This window comes from Capra hircus (assembly GCF_001704415.2).
Source record: "Capra hircus breed San Clemente chromosome X unlocalized genomic scaffold, ASM170441v1, whole genome shotgun sequence".
NCBI lineage: Eukaryota > Metazoa > Chordata > Mammalia > Artiodactyla > Bovidae > Capra > Capra hircus.
This window is the reverse complement of record NW_017189516.1, coordinates 59,616,164-59,634,580: the sequence shown is the minus strand read 5'-3', so window position 1 is coordinate 59,634,580 and position 18,417 is coordinate 59,616,164. Positions and strand designations below refer to the sequence as shown.

The 18,417-nt window shown below is 41.0% G+C and overlaps 1 protein-coding gene across 4 annotated transcripts in view; it reads right to left on the bottom strand.

Moving 5' to 3' along the window:
- The window catches only part of MID1 (midline 1), a 415,869-nt gene that overhangs the window by 47,711 nt on the left and 349,741 nt on the right, over nucleotides 1-18,417 (bottom strand). For all 4 annotated transcript variants that reach the window (XM_005701122.3, XM_018043818.1, XM_018043817.1 and 1 more), the window contains exon 4: nucleotides 1,052-1,159. In XM_005701122.3, the coding sequence (XP_005701179.1) occupies nucleotides 1,052-1,159 (108 nt within the window). The remainder of the gene's footprint in view (nucleotides 1-1,051; nucleotides 1,160-18,417) is intronic.

Below are 18,417 nucleotides of genomic sequence, written 5' to 3'. Positions count from 1 at the left end.
CAAGACCTATTTGATTTGACTTTAACGTTTATGATCATCATCACAACATACATGTATAGATGTTTTTCATTCTACATAGACAAAGCAGTCTGGAACATTATACAATGAGAAGTACCTTTCAAATTTTGTAGAAAACCGAAGAGCATAGACATTTGCTTTTGTAATCTCTATATACTACTTAATTCTTGCTGATTGGATTTAATTATACATATTTCCTTATAGTTATGAGCACTAATAAGAGAAATTCAAGAACTGATTTGATCATGAACAAACTTTTTTATTTTTAAATATTTACAAAATTGTCTTGAGGGTGGCAGAGAAATGGGATAAAGCGGATCAAAAATCTATCAATACAAATATGACTACTTTAAAAATAGAATAAAGTGATTCTAGAGTTACCAACATTTTGAAATAAATTTTGAATAAGACGGCCATAAAGAATATAACTTAAACTGGTGAATTGCTTTTTGAATATAGGGCACTGCAAAACCATGGGAATTTCAGACATATAAACATTAGAAAAGAAGTACATTACTAGATCCACAAAGGGGGTTATGATACAGTGCAATGACAGGAGTTTTGCCACCATGAAATGACACCTGTCTAAATTCCCTCAGGGACATTAGAAAGCACTTCATAATTTCTGTAGATAAAGACTGACTTATTTAAACATTTATTTAGTGCTGTGTTAAGTGCTGGGATACAGCAGTAAATGTGAAATGAACTCTTCTCTATGAAACCCATCTTCTCCCAGAGAAAACAGACAGAAAACTAGGGCTCTAATATACCGGAGCTCTGGGCTGTGCCCTGGAGTTGGGTCATGGAGCAGCCTTTGCATTGCGGGTATGTTCAGGAGACCATCACACAAAGAAAGGGTGGAGCAAAAATTGGCCCACGAAGGGGCTTTGACCAACATCCTAAAGACTTAAAGAGTACAACCACAGAAAATACAGAAAAAGGAGGCATTCAGTATTTCTTAAGCAATTGGTGTGCATGGAAGTATATTTTCTCCAGGTAGAGAATTTGAAACCTTCTACCCTAGAAATCGTACCTTTCCTTCTTTGATCTTGGTTCCAATGATTTGTCGTCTTTGCTGAATGATCTCAATAAGAAGATCACATTCCTCCATCAATTTGGCTTCTTGACGTGATGCATTGACCTATGGGATAGATAAAATGGTGAGCATTAATTTAATGTTTGTTTTCCATTAAATGCTCCTTTTTAACATGTAGACTAATAAATTTCTATTAATTGCTGGAAAGATACTTTATTTAAAAATTTATTGAGGAAAAGTTGCTGTACAATCGCATATAAGTTAGGTGTACAATATAGTGAGTCACAATTTTTAAAGGTTATACTCCATGTCTAGTTATTATTAAATACTGGCTATATTCCCTGTGTTATACAATATATCCTTGTAACTTATCTATTTTATACATAGTAGTGTATACCTCCTGGGTTGGGAAGATCCCCTGGAGAAGGAAATGGCTACCCACTCCAGTATTGTTGCCTAGAGAATCCCATGGACAGAGGAGCCTGGCGGGCTACAGTCCACAGGGTCACAAAAAGTCCAACACAAGTCAGTGAGTAACACGCTTTCACAGTTTATACTTCTTAATCCCCTACTACGTCTTCCCTCTCTCCACTGGTAACTAGTTTGTTCTCTAAATCTGTGATAAAAAGATGTTTTCAATGCCAATTCTTCTTCCAATTGTGCAGGGATGGCAAATATAAGACTTACATGTCTACTCCCTACCTTGCATTCTTGGAAAACATTTATTAGCTATCTCTTTTTGCTAAGCCATGCTCAATCTCAGGATCGTTCTTAACACACCATGTATGTAGCTATTACCAATTAATTGAAAATTGATATTTGCAATTCTTGTTTTTATATTTTGAAGGGAAGTGCAGTTTGAGGCTACTAAACAAAAGTTAAACTAATACTGTTCTTTTATGGAAGATAGATTATGATCAATATCTTTTGGACACATTTTCCAAAAGCAAGCTAGCAAGGTGGTATCATATTTATTTAACTAGTCTTTTATATACAGATGCAAACTTTGTGTTTAGTCACTATGAAAACATCGAAAAGGAAAAGGATGGTTGAATATTCTATAAATCTTATGACATAATTTTAAATGTTATCTCTGGAAATCTGGGGATCTACCATGAAAGCTTGCCATTCCGCTGGCAAGGTCGATCATTGTCGAATGGCTTGCATTTGAAGTTTGTAAGGCTCACTGTATGCAAGAAAGGGTTAACATTAGCTCACTCTTGGCAACTGGGCTTGGGAAATACTGTGCACATGCTGTGTCCTCCACCTCATGATAATTCTGAAATGTTATTCATAGAGACACAGCTGTGGGAGATGGAGATAGGATAGGCCTGAGTTTTATGATTTTAACACAGCACCGGAGAAGTGGCTATGCTGTTATGAAGAATGCCAATAGACCATTGATGATTCCAGTATAACTCAGGGAGGAGACAGGGCCCAGACATGTAGCCCTTTTGATTGGGCATACTTTATTTAACCAGAGTAATTTCAGTCTCTATGAATGAGATAAACTGGAAGTGGGGTCAGGAGTTCTTGTCATTCCTTTTGACTTCACAATGAATTTAATAACTGACAACAACCGAGCTGTGAAAAGGATGGCAGTCTATTGAAACCATGGACCCATTATGATGGAGAAAGTGAAATTTGTAGAAAATAGCACCTTACACTTGAAAAATATCTCCTGGCATGACCCCTAAGAGCTAAGCTGTATTTGAACATGAACATACAATCAAGGTAAATCTGATCGGAGGCAGGCTCCTTGTAGGGATCTTTGGGTGTTGTATGACATGAGGCATCTATTCCAGGTACCTGGAGCCATATTTAACACAGAATAGACATTCAAAAACTATTTGTTCAACGAATAGATAGTGAAAATGACCTTCCAACAAGAGACAAGGTAACATGTAATCAGGCAAGTAGGTATCCTGGTATACTGCAAGTAGGTAATATGCAGGTATTGAACGTGGTGGTTTCCTAAGACTGTGTAGACACAGAAGTATGTCATCATGATTCTTTTTAGGGGGAGGGTATTGATTTTTCTTATAGCCTTATTGAAATATTCTTTGTATATCATAAAATTCACCCATTCAAAGTGTACAGGTTGTGGGTTTGAGTGTACTCAGAGTTTTAGAATCATCATCACAATCTAATTTTAGAAAATTTTCCACATCCCCTAAAGAATTCCATACCCATTTGCAGTAACTCCATATTCTGACTACCTACCCTATTTGAGGGCACAGATAACCACTAGTCTATGATCTGTCTCTTTATGCATTTGCCTGCTCTCTACATTTCATATAAATGGAATCAAACAATATATGATCCTTTTTGGTCTGGCTGATTTCACTTAGCATAATGTTTTCAAGATTGCTCCGTGTCATACCATGCGTCAGTACTTCATTCCTTTTGATGCCAAATATTATTACAGAAGTAATACACCACATTTTGTTTATCCATCCTCTAGTAGATGGACATTTGGGTTGCTTCTATTTTTTGGTTACTTAGAAACAGTATCACTGTGAACATTCATGTATAAATTTCTGTGTGCACATATGTATTCATTCTTCTTGAGCATAGAAGAATTGCTGGGTCACACGTCAACTCTGTGTTTAACTTTTTGAAGAACTGCCAAACTGGTTTCCCAAAGGGCCGCATCATTTTAGATTCCAAGAACAAGTATGTGTGGCTTCCAGTTTCTCAACATCCTTGTCAACACTTGACACTGTCTGTCTTTTCTGTTTTCTTCATCATAGTGGGTGTGGAGTAGCATCTTATTGTGGTTTTGAGTTGCATTCCCTGATGGCTAAAGATGTTGAGCATCTTTTCATGTGCTTATGGAACATTTGTGTACCTAATTCAGAGATGACTATTCAGATCTTTTGTTCCTTTTGTAATTGGGCCATTTACCTTATATAGTTAAATTCTATGATTTCTTTATATATTTTGGGTACCCAGTCCCTTATTAGCTATGTGATTAGCAAGTGTTTTCTCCCGTTCTGTAGGCTGTCTTTTCATTTTCTTGATGGTAACATTGGAAGCACAAAAGGTTTTAATTTTGATGACATCTAATTGATCTAGTGTTCTATTGTCACTTGTGTTTTTGGTATCATAGCTAAGAAACCTAATCCAAGGTTGTGAAGATGTATGCCTCTGTTTTCCTCTGCAAGTTTTATCTCTTACATATATATCTGTGAGCCATTTTAAAATAAATTTTATGTATGGTGAGAAATAGGGGTCCAACTTTATCCTTTTGTTTATGGATATCCAGTTGCTAAAGCACAAAAGACAATTCTTTCCTCCATTGCAGTATGTTAGCACCTGGTCAAAAATCAATTGGCTATACTGTGAGGTCCTTAGCTTTTGACATTACTGTTAACATATTCTCTGCTTAAAGATTTTTTTCCAGTTTTGACTAAACCTAGTGAGACCATCGGAGAAGGAAATGGCAACCCACTCCAGTGTTCTTGCCTGGAGAATCCCAGGGACGGGGGAGCCTGGTGGGCTGCTGTCTATGGGGCTGCACAGAGTTGGACATGACTGAAGCGACTTAGCAGCAGCAGCAGCAACATGGTAGGCCAAGTGTGAAGTTTCCAAATTTTTATAACACGACCAATCTTCCATTCTAACAGGTACAATAAAGTGAATTGAATGCTACCCTATATTTCTAAACACTTTCCACTACAAAGAAGTTTTCCACAGTAGTGCAGTTTGATGTGTTACTTCAAAAATGCTAAGGATTTGATTGGACTTCATTTTTATATAGGCTATTAAATCAAATATGGCAGGGTGCATGGGCTGCCTGCAGTGTGTACAGGTGTTTCTAAATCTTGGTTTTGGTTTGGAAGCTGGCCGCTCCTGGTTATGATTTTACCTTTTATGTCTGCTTCTGAAACCTGTGCAACATCACAGGAAAAGAAATGCAACTCAAAACCACAATGAGATACCATCTCAAAGGGGTAAGAATGGCCATCAACAAAAAATCTACACAAAATACTGTTGGCAGGCATGTCAACTGGGACAGACTCTTGAATAAATAAAGCACTGTCAAGAAAATAAAGTACTTATTAGTAAATTAGGGTTCAATTGAATTAAATTGGAGGAGAAATAAAAAGTATTTGAAATCAGCTTGTGCTACTGCAGAGAGGCAACCAGAACACTTGATTACAGAAACTCTCCTTAGCTCTCTTTAGAACACTATATGTGTCACAGCAAGTAAGTAGTTTCCTTAGCTCTCCTTGCAACACCTGTATCTGTCAGAGTACCTAAGAAACTAAGTAACTCTCCTTAGCCTTCCTTAGCTCTTCTTAGAACACTATATGTGTCAGAGTAAGTAAGAAACTAAGTAGTTCTCCTTAGAACACTGTACATGTCAGAGCAAGGAAGTATGTCGCCTTAGCTCTGCTTAGAACACTATGTGTCCAAGTAAGTCTCCATAGCTCTCCTTGGAATACTATATGTGTCAGACAAAATATGTAAGTCTGCTTAGTTCTCTTTAGCACCCTATGTGTGTCAGTGTAAGTAAGTCTCCTTAGCTCTCCTTAGAACACTATATGTGTCAGAGTACCTAAGTAACTCTGTAAGCCTCCTTAGCCCTCCTTAGCTCTCCTTAGAATGCTCTATGTGTCACGGTAAGTCACCTCTCTTAGCTCTCCTTACTTTTGCTTAGAACACTGTGTGTCAGAGCAAGTAAGAATATAAGGAATTCTCCTTAGCTCTGCTTAGTACACTATGTGTCAGAGTAAGCTCTCCTTAGAATACTGTATGTGTCAGAGAAAGTAACTAAGTCTGCTTAGCTCTCCTTAGCACTCTATATGTTTCAGAGTAAGTAAGTCTCCTTGGAATACTATATGTGTCAGAGAGAGTAAGTCAGTCTGCTTAGCTCTCCTTAGCACACTGTGTGTCAGAGTACATAACTAAGTAGGTAAGTCTCCTTAGCTCTCCTTGCCTCTCTTTAGAATACTATATTAGTCAGAGTAAGTAAGGAAGTAGGTAAGTCTCCCTAGCTCTCCTTTGCTCTGCTTAGTCCTCATGAGGTCTCCTTAGAATGCTATGTCTAAGAGTAAATAAGTAAGTCTCCTTAGCTTTCCTTAGAACACTATACTTGTCAGAGTAAGCAAGTAACTAAGTAAGTCTTCTTAGCCCTCCTCAGATCACTATGTTTCAGAGTAGGTAAGTCTCCTTAGCTCTCCTTAGAACACTGTGTATCTCTGCTTTGCTCTCCTTAGTTCTCATGAGGTCTCCTTAGAACACTATGTCTAAGAGTAAATAACTAAGTCTCCTTAGCTCTGCTTAGAACAGTGTGTGTCAGAGTAAGCAAGTAAAGTCTTCTTTGCTCTCCTTAGAACATTATATGCATCAGCATAACTCAGTCAGTCTCCTTAGCCCTCCTTATAACATTGTGTCAGAGTAAATATGTAAGCAACTAAGTCTCCTTATTACTCCTTAGAACACTACCTGTCAGAGTAAGTAAATCTCCTTAGCTGTCCTTAGAACACTATATGTGTCGGAGTGTGTAAGGAACTATGTGTCAGAGTGTGTAAGGAACTACCTAAATCTCCCTTAGCTCTCCTTAGAACACTATATGTGTAAGAGCTATTAAGTAACCAAGTAAGTCTCCTAAGCTTTCCTTAGCTCTCATTCATTACCTCTTTTTAGAACAATATATGTGTCACAGTAAGTAACTAAGTCTCCTTAGCTCTTAGAATACTGTGTCAGAGTAAGTAACTCTCCTTAGCTCGTTTTAGAACACTGTATGTGTCAGAGTAAGTAAGTAAGTAGGCAAATATCCTTAACTATCCTTAAGCTCTCCTTAGAACACTGTATGTCTCAGAGTAATTAAATATGTAAGTAGGTAATTCTCCTCAGCTCTCCTCAGAACACTATATCTATCAGAATAAGTAAGTAACTAAGTAAGTCTTAGCTCTCCTTAGCACACTGTATGTGCCAGAGTAACTAGGTAACTAAGTCTCCTTTATCCTCCTTAGCTCTCCTTAGAACACTATGCTTCAGAGTACAGAAGTCTCTTTAGCTCTCCTTAGCACACAATATGTGAAGGAAAGTTACATGGCTCAAAATAGCCAGGAGTTAAAACTCCCCTCTGGGTCCTCCCCACCATTCTATGCAAAACAAAGAAGTCTGTCACCCGAAGGAAAAAAAAAATGAACTTTAAGGCTGATCACGCCCAGCTCCCAGCCGGTCCAGCCTCTGGCCGATCTCCAGAATTCCTTGCCCCAGCGGTTTAAGAGATAACTACTCCAAACGACCTTGGAGAAGAAGAACAGGGCCCCTTAAGACAGTAGATTTCCACACATATGCCTATATATACTTACTCTTTTCTTGGGTTAGTGTGGCAGCTCACTAATCTGACTGCTGCCCCTTCTCGCCTCATTAAAGGTGATCTGTTCCTGTAAAGTGTGGTCTCGTTCTTTTTCTGAACCTTGCCTTCTCTAACTCCCTTACCCTACAATGTCTGTCAGAGAAACTAAGTGAGTCTTTAGCTCTTCTTAAAACACTATATGTGTCAGAGAAAGTAAGTAACTGAGTCAGTCTCCTTAGCACACTATATGTCTCAGGGTAGGTAAGTAAATCTCCTTAGCTGTATTAGAGTACTCTATGTGTCAGAGTAAGTAAGTAAGTCTGCTTAGCTCTCCTTAGCACACTATGGGTCAGAGTAAGTAAGTAGTTAAGTCTCCTTAGGCACATTATGTGTCAGAACACGTAGGACTCCTTAGAACACTATATGTGTCAGAGTATCTAAGTAACTAAGTCTCCTTAGCCCACCTTAGCTCTCCTTAGAATGCTATCTGTGTCAGAGTAAGTCTCCTTAGCTCTCCTTAGAATGCTATCTGTGTCAGAGTAAGTCTCCTTAGCTCTCCTTACCTTTGCTCAGAACACTATGTGTCACAGTAATTAAGTAAGTAGGTAAGTCTCCATAGCACATAATAGTCCAAGGAAGTAAGTATGTAAGGATGACTCTGTATCTCTGTTTAGCTCTCCTGAGCTCCCCTTACAAGAGTATCCATCAGAGGAAGTAAGTAAAAGTATGACACATATTACTTACTTTCTCTGACACATATAGTGTTTTAATAAGAGCTAAGGACTCAGTTAAAACACTATATGTCTCAGAGAAAGTAAGTACTATGTGTCATACTGTTACTTACTTTCGCTGATGGATACTCTTGTAAGGAGAGCTCAGGAGAGCTAAGCAGAGATACAGAGTCATCCTTATAGTGTTTTAAGAAGAGCTAAGGACTCAGTTCTGGAGAAGGCAATGGCACCCCACTCCAGTACTCTTGCCTGGAAAACGCCATGGATGGAGGAGCCGGGTAGGCTGCAGTCCATGAGGTTGCGAAGAGTCGGACACGACTGAGCGACTTCACTTTCAGTTTTCACTTTCATGCTTTGGAGAAGGAAATGGCAACCCGCTCCAGTGTTCTTTCCTGGAGAATCCCAGGGATGGCGGAGCCTGGTGGGCTGCCATTTATGGGGTCACACAGAGTCAGACATGACTGAAGCGACTTAGCAACAGCAGCAGCAAGGACTCAGTTTCTTTGACACACATTGTAGGGTAAGGGAGTTAGAGAAGGCAAGGTTCAGAACAGTATGAAAAAGCAAAATGAGAGGATATTAAAAGAGGAACTCCCCAGGTCGGTAGGTGCCCAATATGCTACAGGACATCAGTAGAGAAATAACTCCAGAGAGAATGAAGGGATGGAGCCAAAGCAAAAACGATACACAGCTGTGGATGTGACTGGTGATAGAAGCAAGGTCCAATGCTGTAAAGAGCAATATTGCATAGGAACCTGGAATGTAGGTCCATGAATCAAGGCAAATTGGAAGTAGTCAAACAGGAGATGGCAAGAGTGAATGTTGACATTCTAGGAATCAGCAAACTAAAATGGGCTGGAATGGGTGAATTTAACTCAGATGACCGTTATATCTACTACTGTGGGCAGGAATCCCTTAGAAAAAATGGAGTAGCCATCATGGTCCATGAAAGAGTCTGAAATGCAGTACTTGGATGCAGTCTCAAAAACGACAGAATGATCTCTGTTAGTTTCCAAGGGAAACCATTCAATATCACAGTAATCCAAGTCTATGCCCCAGCCAGTAATGCTGAAGAAGCTGAAGTTGAACGGTTCTATGAAGACCTCCAAGACCCTTTAGAACTAACAGCCCCAAAAGATGTCCTTTTCATTATAGGGGACTGGAATACAAAAGTAGGAAGTCAAGAAACACCTGGGGTAACAGGCAAATTTGACCTTGGAATACAGAATGAAGCAGAGCAAAGACTAATAGAGTTTTGCCAGGAAAACGCACTGGTCATAGCAAACACTGTCTTCAAACAACACGAAAGAAGACTGTACATGGACATCACCAGATGGTCAACACTGAAATCAGACTGATTATATTCTCTGCAGCCAAAGATGGAGAAGCTCTATACAGTCAGCAAAAACAGGACCAGGAGCTGACTGTGGCTCAGATCATGAACTCCTTATTGCCAAATTCAGACTTAAATTGAAGAAAGTAGGGAAAACCACTAGACCATTCAGGTATGACCTAAATCAAATCCCTTATGATTATACAGTGGAAATGAAAAATAGAGTTAAGGGACTAGATCTGATAGATAGAGTGCCTGATGAACTATGGACGGAGGGTCCTGATATTGTACAGGAGACAAGGATAAAGACAATTCCCATGGAAAAGAAATGCAAAACAGCAAAATGGCTGTCTGGGGAGGCCTTACAAATAGCTGTGAAAAGAAGAGAAGCGAAAGGCAAAGGAGAAAAGGAAAGATGTAAGCATCTGAATGCAGAGTTCCAAAGAATAGCAAGGAAAGATAAGAAAGCCTTCCTCAGTGATCAGTGCAAAGAAATAGAGGAAAACAACAGAATGGGAAAGACTAGAGATCTCTTCAAGAAAATTAGAGATACCAAGGGAACACTTCATGCAAAGATGGGCTTGATAAAGGACAGAAATGGTATGGACCTAACAGAAGCAGAAGATATTAAGAAGAGGTGGCAAGAATACACAGAAGAACTGTACAAAAAAGATCTTCATGACCAAGATATTCACGATGGTGTGATCACTCACCTAGAGCCAGACATCCTGGAATGTGAAGTCAAGTGGGCCTTAGAAAGCATCACTACGAACAAAGCTAGTGGAGGTGATGGAATTCCAGTTGAGCTGTTTCAAATCCTGAAAGATGATGCTGTGAAAGTGCTGCACTCAACATGCCAGCAAATTTGGAAAACTCAGCAGTGGCCACAGGACTGGAAATGGTCAGTTTTCATTCCAATCCCAAAGAAAGGCAATGCCAGAGAATGCTCAAACTACCACACAATTGCACTCATCTCACACGCTAGTAAAGTAATGCTCAAAATTCTCCAAGCCAGGCTTCAGCAATACGTGAACCGTGAACTTCCAGATGTTCAAGCTGCTTTTAGAAAAGGCAGAGGAACCAGAAATCAAATTGCCAACATCCGCTGGATCATCGAAAAAGAGAGTTCCAGAAAAACATCGATTTCTGCTTTATTGACTACGCCAAAGCCTTTGACTGCGTGGATCACAAGAAACTATGAGAAATTCTGAAAGAGATGGGAATACCAGACCACCTAACCTGACTCTTGAGAAACTTGTATGCAGGTCAGGAAGCAACAGTTAGAACTGGACATGGAGCAACAGATTGGTTCCAAATAGGAAAAGGAGTACATCAAGGCTGTATATTGTCACCGTGCTTATTTAACTTCTATGCAGAGTACATCATGAGAAACGCTGGGCTGGAAGAAGCACAAGCTGGAATCAAGATTGCCGGGAGAAATATCAATAACCTCAGGTATGCAGATGACACCACCCTTATGGCAGAAAGTGAAGAGGAGCTAAAAAGCCTCTTGATGAAAGTGAAAGAGGAGAGTGAAAAAGTTGGCTTAAAGCTCAATATTCAGAAAACAAAGATCATGGCATCTGGCCCCATCACTTCATGGGAAATAGATGGGGAAACAGTGGAAATGGGAAACATTGGAAACTTTATCTTTTGGGGCTCCAAAATCACTGCAGATGGTGATTGCAACCATGAAATTAAAAGACGCTTACTCCTTGGAAGGAAAGTCATGACCAACCTAGATAGCATATTCAAAAGCAGAGACATTACTTTGCTAACAAATGTCCGTCTAGTCAAGGCTATGGTTTTTCCAGTGGTCATGTATGGATCTGTAAGTTGGACTATGAAGAAAGCTGAGCGCCGAAGAATTGATGCTTACGAACTGTGGTGTCACAGAGTCGGACTCGACTGAGGGACTGAACTAAACTGAAGTGAAGTAAGTAAATCTCCTTATCTCTTCTTAGCTCTTCTTAGCACATTACGTGTCAGAGTAAGTTAGTAAGTCTCCTTAGAACACTATATTGTCAGAGTTAAAGAAGTATGTTTCCTTAGCTCTCATTAGAACACTATATGTGTTAGAGAAAGTAAGTCTGCTTAGCTCTCCTTAGCACGCTGTATGTGTCAGAGTAAGTAAGTCGCCTTACCTCTCCTTAGTACACTGTGTGTCAGAGTAGTAACTAAAGAGGTAAGTCTCCTTAGCACACTATGCTTCAGAGTAACTCAGTCTCTTTAGCTCTGCTTAGAACACTATATATCAGAGTAAATAAGTCTCCATAGCTCTCCTTAGAACACTGTATGTAACAAACTCAGTAACACTCCTTAGCTCTTCTTAGCTTTCTTTCAGTTCAGTTCAGTCGCTCAGTCGTGTCCGACTCTTTGCGACCCCATGAATTGCAGCACTACCAGGCCTCCCTGTCCATCACCAACTCCCTGAATTCACTTAAACTCATAGTCCATCGAGTCAGTGATGCCATCCAGCCATCTCATCCTCTGTCATCCCCTTCTCCTCCTGCCCCCAATCCCTCCCAGCATCAGGGTCTTTTCCAATGAGTCAACATCTTCGCATGAGGTGGCCAAAATATTGGGAGTTTCAGCTTTAGCATCAGTCCTTCCAAATGAAGCACCCAGGACTGATCTCCTTCAGGAATGGACTGGTTGGATCTCCTTACAGTCCAAGGGACTCTCAAGAGTCTTCTCCAACACCACAGTTCAAAAGCATCAATTCTTCAGTGTTCAGCTTTCTTCACAGTCCAACTCTCACATCCACACATGACCACTGGAAAAACCATAGCCTTGACTAGACGGACCATTTGTTAGGCAAAGTAATGTCTCTGCGTTTAAATATGCTATCTAGGTTGGTCATAACTTTCCTTCCAAGGAATAAGTGTCTTTTAGTTTCATGGCTGCAGTTACCATCTGCAGTGATTTTGGAGCCCCCAAAATAAAGTCTGACACTGTTTCCACTGTTTCCCCATCTATTTCCCATGAAGTGATGGGACCAGATGCCATGATCTTCGTTTTCTGAATGTTGAGCTTTAGGCCAACTTTTTTACTCTCCTCTTTCACTTTCATCAAGAGGCTTTTGAGTTCCTCTTCACTTTCTGCCATAAGGGTGGTGTCATCTGCATATCTGAGGTTATTGATCTTTCTCCCAGCAATCTTCATTCCAGCTTGTGCTTCTTCCAGTCCAGCATTTCTCATGACGTACTCTGCGTAATAAGTTAAATAAGTCAGGTGACAATATACAGCCTTGACGTACTCTTTTTCCTATTTGGAACCAGTCTGTTGTTCCATGTCTAGTTCTAACTGTTGCTTCGTGACCTGCATACAGATTTCTCAAGAGGCAGGTCAGGTGGTCTGGTATTCCCATCTCTTTCAGAATTTTCCACAGTTTATTGTGATCCACACAGTCAAAGGCTTTGACATAGTCAATAAAGCAGAAATAGATGTTTTTCTGGAACTCTCTTGCTTTTTCCATGATCCAGCAGATGTTGGCAATTTGATCTCTGGTTCCTCTGCCTTTTCTAAAGCCAGCTTAAACATCAGGGAGTTCACGGTTCACGTATTGCTGAAGCCTGGCTTGGAGAATTTTGAGCATTACTTTACTAGTATATGAAATGAGTGCAATTGTGTGGTAGTTTGAGCATTCTTTGGCATTGCCTTTCTTTGGGATTGGAATGAAAACTGACCTTTTTCAGTCCTGTGGCCACTGCTGAGTTTTCCAAATGTGCTGGCATATTGAGTGCAGCACTTTCACAGCATCATCTTTCAGGATTTGAAATAGCTCAACTGGAATGCCATCACCTCCACTAGCTTTGTTCATAGTGATGCTTCCTAAGGCCCACTTGACTTCATATTCTAGGATGTCTGGCTCTAGGTGAGTGATCACACCATTGTGATTATCTGAGTTGTGAAGATCTTTTTTGTACAGTTCTTCTGTGTATTCTTGAGACCTCTTCTTAATATCTTCTGCTTCTGTTAGGTCCATACCATTTCTGCCCTTTATTGAACCCATCTTTGCATGAAATGTTCCCTTGGTATCCACAAACCACTCTCTCCTCTTTGTCCAGAACAATTAGCATCTATGCCAGGATATTTCTTCATTGCCATATCACCCCCGGATCACTGTGGGCCCACATACCCCTCCTCAGAAGGAAGTATGTTTATTCAAAGTGAATGTGGCAAATAAAGATGAAGAAGCCAAAGAAAATGAGAGGCTCTCATGGAAAATGTTGCAGGAAAGAGAGTGCTGTATGAGAGGCTGGTCATGTCTCAGGTCTCAGGTGAGTCCCTGTGGTGGCCGCCAAGGGTGGATTCTTGGCTTTGTGCAGGGTGGATTCAAGAGTGAGCCATAGTGAAGAGAAATAAGGTTTGTTCAGTGAGATACACACTCCACAGACAGAGAATGGGCCATCTCAGAAGGCAAGAGAGGTGCCAGGGGATGGGGTTGTCAGTTTTTATGGGCTGAGTAATTTCATAGGGTGCTGAGTGAGAGGAGCATTCCAGCTATTTTGGGAAGGGCTGGGGATTTCCAGGAATTGGGCTGCCTACACTTTTTGACCTTTGTGGTTGACCTTGGAACTGTCAAGGCACCTGTGGGTATGTCATTTAGCCTTCTGATGTGTTACAATGAGCGAATACTAAGGCTCAAGGTCGAGTGGAAGTCGACTGGTCCACCATGTTGTACCTAGTTGGTTCTAAATAGTTTACGTTGTGTCCTCAGGCTATGTCATCCTTTTAAGGTTGTGTCCTGCCCCTTTCCTGTCCAAAGGGGTCTCATAGAGCAAGGGTAGGGAGGACTCAAAGAAAGGGGAGGATGCCATAACCTAGCAGTTAACCTCAACTTAGCTATTAACTGTAATGTATTTATTTATGAGCAGATGGATCTTTCTTTTTAACTCCAGTTGGTGAAGCCTCCAGCTTATTTGCCCACCCCTTACTCCACTCTCACCCCACCCCTACTCCCATCCCATCAGCCACCTGGTCTCTGCTACCTATTTGGAACTCCCAGAGTGCAGAGGTCAGAGCAATCACTCTATTAGCCATGCCCTAGGGATGGTTTGGATCACTGCTCTTTCAGAAAGCCCTACCTAACAGACGGGGATGGGTTGGAAAAGAGCTACAGACGACTGTAGAAAGAGATTAAGGGCACAGGAGGGGGAGGTGTTACCATATGGCAGAAAGGAGTCCTGATTAAAAAGATTAGCTGCCCTTCAATCAGAAAGGCTGGGTGGGAGAGATACATTAGAAAGCTATAAAATCACAAAGAGCCTCATAGAGTGAGCAATGAATTCTAAAAGAAAAAAAAGGAAGAAATCCCTTCAAGTTTATGATGTGAGTTTAAGTCAAATTGAGGGAAGTCTGATTTTACACAGTGAGGAGAAAATTTAGAGAATCCATTACCATGAGAAATGGCACAAGCTGGCAGTCCCGCAAAACGCAAAGAAAGATGCACTCTTAACAAACCCGCAGTGAATTATTAAAGGAAAGGCAGTAACATTAAAGAGGTCAACCTCAACCCATCTGTGGGAGCCCCTGCAAAAGATAAGAGCCCTGGGCTGAAGAAGGGGGCTGGCCTAGCCTTTTCCATTCTTTGGTTCTTAGGCAACATAGTGAAGATGGGTTTGCATTCCCAACTCCTTTGGTTTCTAGATCTTTCATCTGGAGAAGAATCAACCTACTGAAAATGATACGTTCTATATGTCTTCCAAAGATTTTCCAAATAAAGTTTTATAGTCTCAGTTCAGTTCAGTCACTCAGTCATGTCCGACTCCTTGCAACTCCATGAATTGCAGCACGCCAGGCCTCCCTGTTCATCACCAACACCCAGAGTTCACTCAAACTCATGTCCATCAAGTCAGTGATGCCATCCAGCCATCTCATCCTCTGTCGTCCCTTTCTCCTCCTGCCCCCAATCCCTGCCAGCATCAGAGTCTTTTCCAATGAGTCAACTCTTCGCATGAGGTGGCCAAAGTATATGAGTTTTAGCTTCAGCATCAGTCCTTCCAATGAACACCCAGAACTGATCTCCTTTAGGATGGACTGGTTGGATCTCCTTGCAGTCCAAGGGACTCTCAAGAGTCTTCTCCAACACCACAGTTCAAAAGCATCAATTCTTCAGCGTTCAGCTTTCTTCACAGTCCAACACTCACATCCATACATGACCACTGGAAAAACCATAGCCTTAACTAGATGGACCTTTGTTGGCAAAGTAATGTCTCTGCTTTTAAATATGCTATCTAGGTTGGTCATAACTTTCCTTCCAAGGAGTAAGTGTCTTTTAATTTCATGGGTGCAATCACCACCTACAGTGATCTTGGAGCCCCCCAAAATAAAGTCTGACACTGTTTCTACTGTTTCCCCATCTATTTCCCATGAAGTGATGGGACCAGATGCCATGATCTTCGTTTTCTGAATGTTGAGCTTTAGGCCAACTTTTTCACTCTCCTCTTTCACTTTCATCAAGAGGCTTTTGAGTTCCTCTTCACTTTCTGCCATAAGGGTGGTGTCATCTGCATATCTGAGGTTATTGATCTTTCTCCCAGCAATCTTCATTCCAGCTTGTGCTTCTTCCAGTCCAGCATTTCTCATGACGTACTCTGCGTATAAGTTAAATAAGTAGGGTGACAATATACAGCCTTGACGTACTCTTTTTCCTATTTGGAACCAGTCTGTTGTTCCATGTCCAGTTCTAACTGTTGCTTCCTGACCTGCATACAGATTTCTCAAGAGGCAGATCAGGTGGTCTGGTATTCCCGTCTCTTTCAGAATTTTCCACAGTTTATTGTGATCCACACAGTCAAAGGCTTTCACATAGTCAATAAAGCAGAAATAGATGTTTTTCTGGAACTCTCTTGCTTTTTCCATGATCCAGCAGATGTTGGCAATTTGATCTCTGGTTCCTCTGCCTTTTCTAAAGCCAGCTTGAACATCAGGGAGTTCGTGGTTTACGTATTGCTGAAGCCTGGCTTGGAGAATTTTGAGCATTACTTTACTAGCATATGAGATGAGTGCAATTGTGTGGTAGTTTGAGCATTCTTTGGCATTGCCTTTCTTTGGGATTGGAATGAAAACTACCTTTTCCAGTCCTGTGGCCACTGCTGAGTTTTCCAAATGTGCTGGCATATTGAATGCAGCACTTTCACAGCATCATCTTTCAGGATTTGAAATAGCTCAACTGGAATTCCATCACCTCCACTAGCTTTGTTTGCAGTGATGCTTCCTAAGGCCCACTTGACTTCACATTCCAGGATGTCTGGCTCTAGATGAGTGATCACACCATCGTGATTATCCGGGTCATGAAGATCTTTTTTGTACAGTTCTTCCGTGTATTCTTGCCACCTCTTCTTAATATCTTCTGTTTCTGTTAGGTCCATACCATTTCTGTCGTTTATTGAGCCCATCTTTGCATGAAATGTTCCCTTGGTATGTCTAATTTTCTTGAAGAGATCTCTAGTCTTTCCCCATTCTGTTCTTTTCCTCTATTTCTTTACATTGATCACCGAGGAAGGCTTTCTTATCTCTTCTTGCTATTCTTTGGAACTCTGCATTCAGATGCTTATATCTTTCCTTTTCTCCTTTGCTTTTCCTTCTCTTCTTTTCACAGCTGTTTGTAGGGCCTCCCCAGACAGCCATTTTGCTTTTTTGCATTTCTTTTCCATGGGGATGGTCTTGATCCCTGTCTCCTTACAACGTCACAAACCTCCATCCATAGTTCATCAAGCACTCTATCTATCAGATCTAGTCCCTTATATCTATTTCTCACTTCCACTGTATAATCATAAGGGATTTGATCTAGGTCATACCTGAATGGTCTAGTGGTTTTTCCTACTTTCTTCAATTTAAGTCTGAATTTGGCAATAAGGAGTTCATGATCTGAGCCACAGTCAGCTCCTGGTCATGTTTTTGTTGACTGTATAGTGCTTCTCCATCTTTGGCTGCAAAGAATATAATCAATCTGATTTCAGTGTTGACCATCTGGTGATGTCCATATGTAGAGTCTTCTCTTGTGTTGTTGGAAGAGGGTGTTGGCTATGACCAGTGCATTTGCTTGGCAAAACTCTGTTAGTCTTTGCCCTGCTTCATTCCACAATCCAAGGCCAAATTTGCCTGTTACTCCAGGTGTTTCTTGACTTCCTACTTTTGCATTCCAGTCCTCTAGAATGAAAAGGACATCTTTTTTGAGTGTTAGTTCTAGAAGGTCTTGTAGGTCTTCACAGAACCATTCAACTTCAGCTTCTCCAGCGTTACTGGTTGGGGCATAGGCTAGGATTACTGTGATATTGAATGGTTTGCCTTGGAAAGGAACCGAGATCATTCTGTCATTTTTGAGACTGCATCCAAGTACTGCATTTCGGACCCTTTTGTTAACCATGATGGCTACTCCATTTCTTCTAAGGGATTCCCGCCCACAGTAGTAGATATAATGGTCATCTGAGTTAAGTTCACCCATTCCAGTCCATTTTAGTTCCCTGATTCCTAGAATGTCGACGTTCACTCTTGCCATTTCCTTATTGACCACTTCCAATTTGCCTTGATTCATGGACCTAACATTTCAGATTCCTATGCAACATTGCTCTTTACAGCATTGGACCTTGTGTCTATCACCAGTCACACCCACAGCTGGGTATTGGTTTTGCTTTGGCTCCATCCTTCATCTTTCTGGAGTTATTTCTCCACTGATCTCCAGTAGCATATTGGGCACCTACCGACCTGGGGAGTTCCTCTTTCAGTATCCTATCATTTTTCCTTTTCATACTGTTCATGGGGTTCTCAAGGCAAGAATACTGAAGTGGTTTGCCATTCCCTTCTCCAGTGGACCACATTCTGTCAGACCTCTCCACAATGACCCACCCGTCTTGGGTGGCCCCACAGGTGTGGCTTAGTTTCATTGAGTTAGACAAGGCTGTGGTCCTAGTGTGATTAGATTGACTAGTTTTCTGTGAGTATGGTTTCAGTGTGTCTGCCCTCTGATGCCCTTCTT